The sequence below is a fragment of the Haliaeetus leucocephalus genome, unplaced genomic scaffold (assembly GCF_000737465.1).
Source record: "Haliaeetus leucocephalus isolate CR32 unplaced genomic scaffold, Haliaeetus_leucocephalus-4.0 Scaffold130, whole genome shotgun sequence".
Lineage (NCBI taxonomy): Eukaryota > Metazoa > Chordata > Aves > Accipitriformes > Accipitridae > Haliaeetus > Haliaeetus leucocephalus.
Window position 1 is genome coordinate 1,730,543 of NW_010972566.1, and position 12,475 is coordinate 1,743,017.

Consider the following 12,475-nt stretch of genomic DNA (forward strand, 5'->3'; position numbering starts at 1 on the left):
CTTCTGTATGGTTTCTTTTTGCTATTGACTTTTATGGTGGAAAGCACCTCTTCTTACAGAAATAATTTCAATGTGTGTTTTAATAATAGGTTTGATTTTATAGTAAACATTCCAATGAAATCATTATGTGCATAAAATATAAAATCATACATGAGTTTTTTTACATTTGTCTTCCTTTGGCAGGATATCATTGACAGGCTTATAATTTTGAATTCAGATGCTAAAATTCATTCCTTATTCAGTTATGAACAATCACATATCTTTGGTCTCAGGTAAGATGCTTGTTTTTTATTCTCTGGTTACATTAACTAAATAGGACGTAACATGCTTGGATGTGTTGCTTCTGATAAGATAACATTGTTTGGTTTTTGTTATGCACGAAGGTGAAATTCCCCCCTTTATTTAAACATAAGAAGATTAAATGAAAAATGGCCTACAAAATGAGAATAGGGATGAACTAATCTTATTACCTGTAAGTGGATATATTGTAATCTGATAAGCAGTAATAGAAATTGCATGTTGTTATTTTGCCTCGTTGATTGAAAAGTACATGTGGTACATCCATTGTAATGCATAAACCAAAAATTGTACCAAAATAGTAAAATAAACAAAGTAATTTTTTACCATGTTTATATCAGTTTGGTTTATCTAGTTTCCCTGTACATAAAATTATTTTTAATGTATTAGTTTAATTATCACCAATTCTACCAAAACTTATTTTGCAAAGGAGAGTACCATTTGATCCCAAATATTTCTAGAACCTGATGGAACACTTACAATATGCTCATACCATCATGCTCGTGTTTTGTAATATTAAGTGCTTTATAATATTTTAACACAGAGGTTAGTCTCTGTATTTTTTCTGTTTTCCAAAGTTAAGTATATAAATCCTTGAATTCACATTTCTGTTATTGACATATTTTGTGCAATTGAAATAAAAGATCTTCTGGATTGTACTTCTTAGTATGGAAAATTTTGGTAACCTTGCTTAGTCAAGATATAACCCAATTGATTAAGTACTGCAAAGTTGGCTTTCTGTACGGTATTTGTAGTTTGATATCACGGTAAAATTATTTCATACTATTTATGAATAACCATAAGATACAGTATAATTTGCTGATAAGGCTGAGCGTGGAGGAGACGAACAGTGACAGAATTTGGAGTTGGGAGATACATGATTTTGTTGTATAAATCAGAAGTTGTAAATGCTGCTTTGGAGGAAAACACTAGTTGGATAGGAATGAGAAGTCCTAAGATGAAATTTGAAAAATAAGGTATTATTCTTCATTTAGGTTATACTGACTCCATATAAAGCTTGACAGAAGTCCCACTGATTTAATTAAATATAAGGGAAAGTGAGATGTTTTACAGTTTAATAATTTACTTTTAGATTGTGTTCTACCTTTATAAAGTAAAAAAAATGGTTTCTCCTACAATGACATTAGGAACCCCTGTAAGGTATAGGCAAAAATGAGTTATTTAATCTGACTGTGTAAGCGGTTGACTCCCATGCTGTAAGACAGAGACTGGTACACAAATACATGGATCGTGTTGGAAGTTGTGTTGAATGCTTACAATATTTTTAACAAGGCCTATACCCTGTGAAGCAACAGAGCTACCCCTAAGTACACGTATGAGAAATGTAAAAAGCTCATCTGTTTTCATGTAAAAGAAGCTACGTTGTTACACAGATAAGATGAGCTTTATTGTTCACTGTGGTAATCACGTTTTCTGCTGGACAATGAAAGTCAAAAACCAAGTGAAAATCCAATCAAACTGCCAGATTTCAAGAAAACATTAAGTAGTATTTTCAGTGTGGAAACCTACTCATAAAAGTGGTAGATATTGTAATAATTAAGTAGTAATCAGGTAAAGGAAAGATTTTTAAAACTTTCAAATATCATTTTCAGTAGAGGCTTTGTGTTCTGCAGGGACTTTTGGAATCTTGGTGATACCTAGGACCTCATATTTAACTTCATTTTTAACAGATTCAGTCTTCTTTTTTGTTTGTGGGTTGTTTTTTTTTTTTCTTTTGTTCAAAACCCCTGTTCCCTTCCCCCCCTCCTTTCTTTGCCTTTCCTGTAAAAGAAAGGAAGATACAGCTTGAGGGATTTTAATGTGGGCCTGTGTATACCACAGATAATGTAAGATTATGTTTTCTTATTGATTAAATTGCTTTTCATGATCATGTGGGGCTTGCAGTACAAATGTTTTTTGGAAATAATGGAGAATTGGCACATATAAGCCTTTTATTAGGACTAATTCACCTGCCTGCAGAAAGAGAATTTTTATTCTTACATAGTTATTCAAGGTTGCCTATTAAAATGATGCCAGAATTCCGGATGATTCTGGAATTTGTCATGCCTACTGTATTGTTTATAGGATTGACTTGCAAGAAACCCTGGGCTGTATTATCTGAATATGAGAGGTATACAGTTCATTTTAAATACCTTTTGAAACCAAGTTTGATGAGCTTTTCTGTGAGTGCTGCTGACTGCAGGCATCTGTGTTCTGTAAAGTGAACCTTGCCTTGTGTAGTTGATTTGCTTCTTGACCAAATTCCATCAAGAATACCAAATTCAGCAGCAGTTAGATCAAATAATATCAGATGCTTAACAGATGTGAAAATTCAGCAAGTAAATTAGAAAGAGCAAAAGATCTACATTTCTCTTTGCTGCTATGTAGAAATAAAATATTAAATGTTTATGGTAACTGCAACACTGAAAATCAAACAGTTTTGTGACCTAATGATTTTGGTGAAATATTTGTCTAGAAACATTTCTTTCCGCTAGACCGAATACTAATAGCACAGCCAGACCCACATTCTTTTAATCATTCACAGATCTACACAGCCATATACTTTGTTATTTGTACATGTGGCTCACCCAAAGCTGAGTGCTGAACTTCAGATCTGTTGTAACTTATAGGTTATACTCTGAGGTCCTGTAACCTGCTTTTATTCTTCAAAAGAGTTACAAATTTGCTTACTTGGATGTTAAGCAACTTCTGCAATTTAGATGTACATTTTTCTTCACGTGAATACTGTGCTTCAGTGACTGAAATTTATTTTGGCTACTAGCTGTGTAACTACATATAGAATATATAGGTATATCCACAGTCTGTTTAATCCAAAACCCATAGGTGTATCTATTTATGTTTTTAATGTTAACATTGCATTTTCTGGTGGATGATTGTCTTAATTTTGAATAAGTATGAATTCTGAATTATTATTTTGAAGGACAGTCCTGCAGAGACTTTGCTGTCAACTTTCCTTTTCAAGCTTGCCCGCTCTGAAAAGTGGTGTTTATGCAGTAGAAATCAAAGAAAAATGTAAGGAAGCTAGATACCGTTTTACATAGCCGATATTTCTCAGTCTATAAAGAATGGTCCCTAGAGTGCATTCATACAGACTAGGTCCTCTGTGATCAAGGTAAAATACTCAGTTCCATGGCAAGCTACAGCTTAGTGCGAATGTATTTTTTTGTAATTCTTAACTTGGAAGTATCTTGGCCTAGGATTCTTCAGTAGTTTCACAGACACTAATCTGGCATTCCTTTAATTGCAGCTGTTGCATGCTTCGAAGACAAGATTTATTCACGTGAAAGTCCTTTTAAACTAATTTAAAAAAATTACTATTACTATTAATTATTAAAGAGAAACTTTAGGCAAGAAGTTGGAGATAAGAATAGAAAAGTGAAAGTATATAGACAGTTCCTAATTTGTGTATAGAAAGATTTTCAAAGTGTTAGTTCAACTTTCAACTTCAAAGCAGATTTGCACCTATTTAGAATCAGGAAGTCTCTCCATCAGCCAATATTGGTTGATAAAAGAATACTGAAGGCTGACTCAGCCACTCTTTTGTGCAGACTGAAAATCTGGATGCACAGGAACTAATGCAAAAATTCTCAATAGTCTTTCTGTTTTAGAAGATTCTGAACTTAAATTGCCATCAGAGCACAAATCCTAGAGAAAGGAAATTCACAGCAGTAATTAAAGTAATAAATTTTTAACATACTAAACAGAGAATTTTCTTAATTTAAGGGTCAGCTTCATTTCTCTGATACAAGTGTACCTGTTGATCTTATAAGTTACTGGATGTGAGAAAGAACAATTTTCATAAAGGTGTGACACTAGAGATCTTAATGACCTCCCTTTCAAGGCCAAGCTCTTTGAATCTCTGTAACTTATATTAACAAAGGAATTAAGTAAACAGCAGTAACATACTTTTTCTTTCAGACTGATGAATTATATGGTATCACAGCAACTTATCTAGTATTTCAGTACAGTGAATACATCCATGAATTGTGAGCTTTTACAGCCTGCCAAGAAAATATATGCATAATATATATTTTCAAAGTCTCTGCCTAAAGCATTATTCAGGCATTTACATATTGCTGTTCTCTCTATTCAGAAACTGACTTTTCTGTGAATATTAGTGACACTGTGTTTGTTAGCTGGATTAAAATGTAGCAAAGTACCAAATATTTACCCTCAATAACCAACCCCCTGTCCCTAAAAAGTATCAATACTCCAAAAAAAAAAAAAAATCAAAGATACTCCATTAGTATTGGCTTGCATAAAAACCAGGAGAAAGAGCGTTACTGGGAATAGGCATAGACTGTGGGCAGTGGGAGGGCATCAGAGTTCGTCTACAGGCAACTTTGCAAAAATTCCAGTCGTTTAACAGAGTACTTTTATAACATATACTGTCCTGGAATTTATTTATTTATTTAAAATGGATATATACTTATATGGTATTAATAGGCATCCAAACAGCTTAAAGAGTCAACCCCCCCCCCCATTCTTTCTTTGGTTATCTTATACATATGCCACTATAGAGGGTTTTTTTGGTTTTGTTTTTTGGTTTTTTGTTTTTTGTTTTTTTTTTTTTAATTATGAGGTCCAAAGATCTTTTGTATGTACATACATACATCCCCCTCTACTCCGCTCTGGTGAGACCCCACCTGCAGTACTGCGTTCAGCTCTGGTGCCCCCAGCATTAGAAGGACACGGACCTGCTTGAGTGGGTCCAGAGGAGGGCCACGAAGATGATCAGAGGGCTGGAGCACCTCTTCTACAAAGACAAGCTGAGAGAGTTGGGGTTGTTCAGCCTGGAGAAGAGAAGGCTCTGGGGAGACATTACAGCAGCCTTCCAGTACCTAAAGGGGGCTGACAAGAAAGCTGGAGAGGGATTTGTTACAAGGGCGTGTAGTGATAGGACAAGGGGTGATGGTTTTAAACTGAAAGAGGGTAGATTCAGATTAGGTGTAAGGAAGAAGTTCTTCACTGTGAGGGTGGTGAGGCACTGGAACAGGTTGCCTACAGAGGTTGTGGCTGCCCCATCCCCGGCAGTGTTCAAGGCCAGGTTGGATGGGGCTTGGAGCAACCTGGTCTAGTGGAAGGTGTCCCTGCCCATGGCCGGGGGGGTTGGAACTAGGTGATCTTTAAGGTCCCTTCCAACCCAAACCATTCTATGATTCTGTGATTTTACATTCTGAATCGGAAAAATCTTTGTTAGTCCCACACTTGTTCACTGAAACGCCTCACGCTAATGGGAATCAAGCAACAAGGACAGCACTCTGTTCAAAAGTTTGACTTTCTGCAGGAAAATACCTGGAAAATACTGAGAGTAAATCCTTTTCCTTTAGATATGAAATTGAGACTGTTTAATTTTAAAGACACAGTGTGCTTGCTTAGCATTAGAGATATCTGAAGATAACCTATTTTGTAGAATTGTATTTTGAACTGCAATCAAAAATAGCTTTATTTTAGGCCTGTGTAAGGTAAGGCTGAAAAAAGAGTATTTATTACAGTGCTCTGTGAATCGTCTAAATGCATTTATGTTTCTCTGAAATTATAGAAAATTGTAAATATTAGTCTAAGTCGCATGTTCATCAATATCAGCCCCCGGACTGTAGAGGTACAGAGCCTCCTACAGATAGAAAAAGAATATTGGCTTGTTATTTTCAGATTTAGATAATAAATATTTTGACATTGTTAAGTGACATTTTTTTTTGTCATATAAAATACCATGGTGAATATGTTTTTTCTTATAATACTCATTTTCTTGCTTTCCGAATGGGTGCAGATGATAAAAATGCATTCTATCTATTTCTGTTGGCCTACAAAACTAGTAAGACAAAGATTTAGGAAAAAATTTAAATGGCTTATTCTATACTGACATCAAAATCAATCAGTGTCTTGAAATTTGCCTCAAAGCAGTATGTATTAGTCAAAATTTTGTCTAGTGCACTCCTGTGAAATCCAGGTGAATGAATTAAATCCTACAGGAGCTGGGAGATGAAGCAGGATGTGATAGACAAGAGAGAGCTTTGTGGGTTTAGGAAATAGAGGTAACAAACACCCCTGCGTTCTTTTCCATTGTGTTTTCATCTGCATTGTAAACACGCCCTCTTATATATAATTGTCTTTTAATAATGAGGTAGCTTCAGCATATGAAATAATTTGTTCCCTTAATTCCCTTACATTATGTCTATCATTAATTAAGAGAATGTGTGATTTTAATGATTGCAACACAATGGAAGGAGCATTAATTATTGTATTTTCTAAAGGTAGAAGATAAGAATGCTGATCATTCTTTTTCCTCAGGTCAACATGCTGTTTAGATTTGTCCCCTCTTTCTCTTTATTAAAAAGCCTTATGAGTAGCAGAAGCTTTTTGAAAATGTTTGTATATAATTCTTTAAAATCTCATTCATTATAAGTTGAAGCAAGACTTTATTTATATTTAACACTGGTTTTAAACAAATTCAGTTTCCCCTTTAGAAAACATGGCGCGCTTTTTTTTTATTACTATTTTCATGTTTTCTTTTCCATCTTCCTTGCAGAGCCAGAAACAAGGCTGTACCTCTTGCTTTTCACATATCTTTATCTTAAATATATTGTCATGGCCCATAAAAACTAATGTCACTGATGAATCTTTTTGATCACTAACATTTGAATGACTGGCTGGTACATTTGCAACAAGATTTATGGTGCTATTGACTAGATATGTACTGACGAAATCCTTCTCATGCCACGTCCTGTGGCGTTCAACACCCTTATGTCTTTGTGAATGGAAGAAAGCCATGTTCAGAGAGTTCCTCCTCTCTAAGGGAGGGAGGAGTATGGCGAGAGAGGGGAGGAATTGAGCCTAGCAGTATTTCTTTCTTTCTCCGAATCTGCCAGATTTGAATTATCTTATGTTAGCAGCATGAAAGACTATGTAGTCCTCCAGTTATTTTCTACCAAACCTTTTTCAATTAAATAAGGAGACTTGATTGAGTTAATTAATGACACATTTTCTATTCTTTTAGTGTGTTTTGTGTTTAGTAAGTGACATACAGTTCTTTGGAAGTGAACCTCTTCCTTGCAAGTGTGCATGCTGGATGTGTGTGAGGGAAAGACTTCTGCAGTAGTGATTGCTGGAGAGTGCATGTGTCCTGTAAATCTTTGACCCCTGTTTAATAATCGGAAGGTAAAAGAGGACAGAGTCTACATTAGTAGTGATGGGGATTTGCAACAGGATTATGTTGGCATGCTTCCACATCATATAGTTATACAGTTAGCTCAGTTTTTTCTTACTTTATATGTTAATAGAAGTTTTTGAGGTTTATTAATTTAAAATAATTTATAATTAATAAAATAGCAACAGCAGGTTCTGTGATAGGATTATTACACTTATTTGTTGATTATTTTTTTTCTTCTTTACTTCACTGAGGGAAATTAAAATGCTTCATTTCCTGCAATTTAAAATCTGCTTCACTTCTGAGTCCTCTAGGCTGGCAAGTGATGCTCATGAAAAGCATTTTTGTTTAGCTAGGGAAACTCTTTTACCATTAGCAATCACATTACATGTGATTTGTAAGTACATTGGGTAGCTAAAGTGCTGTAGGTGCTCTTTTGAAAATCTTTTTATGCAGAAAACATCGTAAGGAACACGTCAGTCCCTGAGTTTTCTTATTGGGAGAAACATGACTGCCCTGAGGTAGTAGGTTCCAGTGCCGCAGGCATCAGAGGTGTACTCGGGGTATTGATAAATACTCTGTATCCATAAGATCTCATATTTTTCAAAGCCACTATGAGCATTGCCTTCAGTGGGACAATTAAAAGCCTTGATTCTTTAGCAAGACCACATGCAGAGGCATGTTCTCTCTGCTGATTACTAATACCCTTTGTTCAGTCTGCAAAGGCAGCATGTAAAGCTTTACATGGCTGAAACTTCCAAGTGCCCTTTGTGTTCTAATGCTGACCAGGTAGCTTTTGGCTTTTTTTTTTTTTTTTTTTTTGGGGGGGGTGGTGGTGGTGTTTGTTTGTTTGTTTATTTTTCCCTAGCTATTTGCCTTTGTCTACTGGTCTGGCACACTTGATAGTAATTGCCACTTGCTGTTTGGATCAGTGTTCTCATTGGAGCTCAGGCCGCTACTCAAAGCATAATAAAGAATAAATCAAATTGGTAACAGAGGCTCTGATGTTAAATGTTTTGAGGCTGGCCCCCATGTTGATGACACTGGAATTATTTAATGAAAATTTTGCTTTGGGTTTCTCTGTTTTCATACATATGCATTTAGCAAGAAGGAGGTCCTGCTACTGTAAAGAGGTTCCAGTCCTTGTTTGTTTCCACTTATGTTTTTAATATTAATACCTGGGAGAAAAAGAAAGACCTTACCTTGTCCCATAGCGGAGCTCTCTACAAATGTCATGCTGTATGTTTTGCACTGGCCTGAATCTGCCATGCTTGTATCTATAGAAGGAAGTAACTGCAAGGCAAAAGAAAACCTTTTACTAAAGACCTGTTTAGTCCTCGATTTCAGGGTCACATCACTGCAACACCTTATAGACAGCATAGACGCAAGCAGTTCAGGTTTCGTTAGCCATTGCACACTGCCTGGACACATATATTACAGAGATTGCAGTATAGTTTACTTTGGATCTGCCAGTTCCATTCTTCCCTACGGTGGATGGACTTCTGCTTATAGCATGAAATTTTCTCTTTTGCTGAGACTATGTACTGCTGGGATGGAGTTAATTTTCTTCATAGCAGCCCAGGTGGTGCTGTAGTTTGGATGTGTGACTAAAACAGTATTGATAACACACCTGTGTTTAGGCTGACACTGCAAGCACTGCTCAGGAACAGGGCTTTTTTTTTTTTTTTTTTTCTTTTTCTTTTTTTTTCCCCTCTCTACCCCACTGCCCAGCAAGCAGACCAGGGGTGTGCAAGAGGTTGGGAGTGAACGCAGCTGGGACAGCTGACCTGAATTGACCAAAGGGATGTTCCATACTGCATAACATTGCACTCAGCAATAAAAACTGGGGGGAGGGGGGGTTGGTCTTGCAGGTACCATTGCTCAGAGACTGGCTGGGCACTGGTCTGCTTGTGGGGAGTGAGCGAGCAACTGGGTGGGTGCTTAGTTGCTGGCTGGTGTCAACCCACCACAGACTACTACAACTGCTGTATCGAAGAACAGTACCTTGCATCTGTCACTGATGCAAGCATTTGCAGGCATCCCTGAAGTGAGGACAGAGGTTGGCTTTGGAAAGAATGTTAAGTTATGAAAGTAAGGAAGAATAGTCTATGGGAGTGCAGTGGGAGCTACAGAAGACTAGAATTGGCTTTACCATAATAAAGGTGGTGTTTGAGAGAGGTGTGATTTGAAGTTGGGGGGCGGGGGGGGGGGGCAAGACAACTGAGAAAATGAGAGTACAGGGAACACCATATTATTTTGTGTTCTTAAAAGGAACTTGTAGAAAAAAATATTGAAAACAATGATAATAAGCTATCCTCATAATAAGTGTTTTTAGCAACTCAGAGAAATTCATAGGTGGTTTAGTTATTTTCATTTTTTCAATATTTCATATTTCAAATATATTTATATTATGAAAAAATTTAGAGAGGCAACATAAAACTTAACAAGCGGTTTTTTTAGCAGCTAGAATTATTTACTAGCTGTTTTATATCCCATGAAGGACCTTCTGTTCTGCCATAATTGAAAAAGTCATTATGATTCCACCTACCAAGACTAAGGAGGTAGTCAGTTTACATAGGTACACAAGTACTATTAGCATGCCTTCTTTCAGACTAGAGTTTTCTACAGTGAAATATTAGTTGTGAAATTATAGCTGAAGTGGGAGAATCTAGGGAGCACCCTCCAAGAAAGACAGGGATGACATAGGACAGGAAATGCAGAATTCAAACAAAATTACTCATTACTACCATATTTTCACAACTATGATATGTATTTTGATTTTTCTGAATTTCTTTAAAATCACTGTTCTATAAAAACTGCCTTCAGCTAACCTTTTATTTTACCTGTATTGCAGTTTGTTCCTGGGAATATGGTATATCTTAGTAGTAGTTTTCACAGAATTATAGAGTTGGGGTTGAAAGGGTGATTGAAGATTGTGTATTTCAACTGCTCTGCTCAAAGTGGGTTCTACTAGACAGCATTACTCAGGGCTGTGTCCATTCTGGTTTAGAACATCTACAAGGCCGGCGATGCTGCAACATCTCCGGGCAACTTGTTGCATTGTTTCACCACCATCACAGTATGTTAAAATGGAATTTCCTGTGTTTCAATTCATGCCCATTGCCTCTTGTCCTTTCACTGGGTGTCACTGAGAAGAGTCTGGCTCTGTCTTCAAACCCTCCTGGCCGGTATTTATACACATTGACGAGATTGCCCCTGAGCCTTCTTTTCTCCAGGCTGAGGAGTCCCAGCTCTCTCAGCCTCTTTCCCTATGTCAGATGGCCCAAGCCCTTCATCATCTTCATGGCCTTTTGCTGGACCTGCTCCAGTGCATCCATGTCATGCTTTTACTGGGGAGCCCAGAACTGGACCCAGCACTCTGGGGATGACCCCACCAGTACTGATAAGAGGACAAGGGCCACCTCTCTCTTCTTTCCACAACCCAGGATGCTGTTGGCCTTCAAGGGCACTTTGCTGTCTCATGTTCAACCTATTGTTCACCAGGACTCCCACATCCTTGTCCGAAAAAGCTGCTTTAACTGGTCAGTCCCCAGCCTGTACGGTTGCATGTTATTACTTCCAAGGTACAAGACCTTAGGTCAAAGCATATATGCTTTGATTTTCTTGTGTTACGTCTGTCGAAGTTTTATGCCTTTTCATAAGCATGCACTCCTTAGGATACTGAGCTGGGCAGTCTGATCCAATTCTTATGTTCCCAATGCAATTAAAAACAAACAAAAAAGGAAAAACTCCACAGCCATATTCAAGCATGCTCACAAATATACACACCAGAAAATGTCGTCTTTTTTTTTTTTTTCTTTTAGTTTCAAACTTTAGTCTATACATTTATGACTTTGGAAGGTAAAGCAATGGAGTATTACCTTTAACCAAATATCTGTACTTCAGTGACAGTATTTTTAAATGGATTTTTCCATGTAGATGAAAATTTCACTTGAATGCCCCCGCAGAGTCTGCTTATGTTGGATCTTTTATATTTTGTCATTTCTCCTGCCACTATCCCTTCCACCTAATTTTATTTGCTCGTGGTTTGTTTTATTTTTTTGCTCTGCCTCGTGTACCAGAGGAGACATTATAAGCATTCTCAGCTATCAGTCTTCTCCCAAGTGGTTTTTAACTGCTGGAAACAGGTTCTTTGCCATTTAAAGTCATCATACTTAACAGAAGAAATGGTCCATCTTCATAATGGTTTCAGTGCTCTTTTTGTGGATTTTTCTTCTATATAATCATAAAAAAAATTATAGTTGAACTGTCATTTCTTCTTCTGTGATTAAGAAAAGTACTGAGAACAAATCAATGTCAGGAAACAGTTAATGCAAAATAAATAAAACTTGAAAAGGACTGAAACTGAACAGATCAAGTTACATTAAAAAAGCAACAGAAAAAAAAAAAGACATATTATCACCTTGACTATTTAATCCTTGGCCACAATTCTGTGAATTGGTGTTGTATTATCCAGAGAATGGCTTGCAAATTTTTGCTGTTGTCAGTAGAAGTGTATTGGGAATTACATGGAAAAAAATAAACATTGACTAATAGACTACAAACTTCAAACAATATGTATTCTCTAGTTCATATCAAGTCTTACGTGAATGCAAAATATAATGGTGATCAGACTTAATTTATATTGTGTTTTATGACTGTGATAGAAAATAAAAATAGCAACAAGAATGTTTAGTCATATTATTTTCCATGAACAGGAAGCCTTCAATGACATTACTCTGTTGCTGTGTTAGAGTGAATAGATTATTTAAAATAATAAAAAAGAAAAGATTTGGATTGCCCTACATCACATTTACATGAAATATATTGGAGTACTTTTACTGTTAATTTGCCCTGAAGTTATAAAAGAAAATTGTATGTAATGTGCTGTAATACACTCTTGTGATTATTAATTTCATTTACCATTGTTTTGTGTTTCTCTCAAATAAAAAAATACAGCATGTTTTTGTTACATGTTAAATCTTTTATTGCTTTTGAACTGTGTTAAAT

The 12,475-nt window shown here is 36.3% G+C and overlaps 1 protein-coding gene across 1 annotated transcript in view; it reads left to right on the plus strand.

The window, feature by feature from the left end:
* TBC1D32 (TBC1 domain family, member 32) overlaps window positions 1-12,475 on the plus strand; it is an 85,876-nt gene that overhangs the window by 34,189 nt on the left and 39,212 nt on the right. Inside the window, exon 22 of the mRNA XM_010585847.1 lies at window positions 184-272. Coding sequence (XP_010584149.1) covers window positions 184-272 — 89 coding nt within the window. The remainder of the gene's footprint in view (window positions 1-183; window positions 273-12,475) is intronic.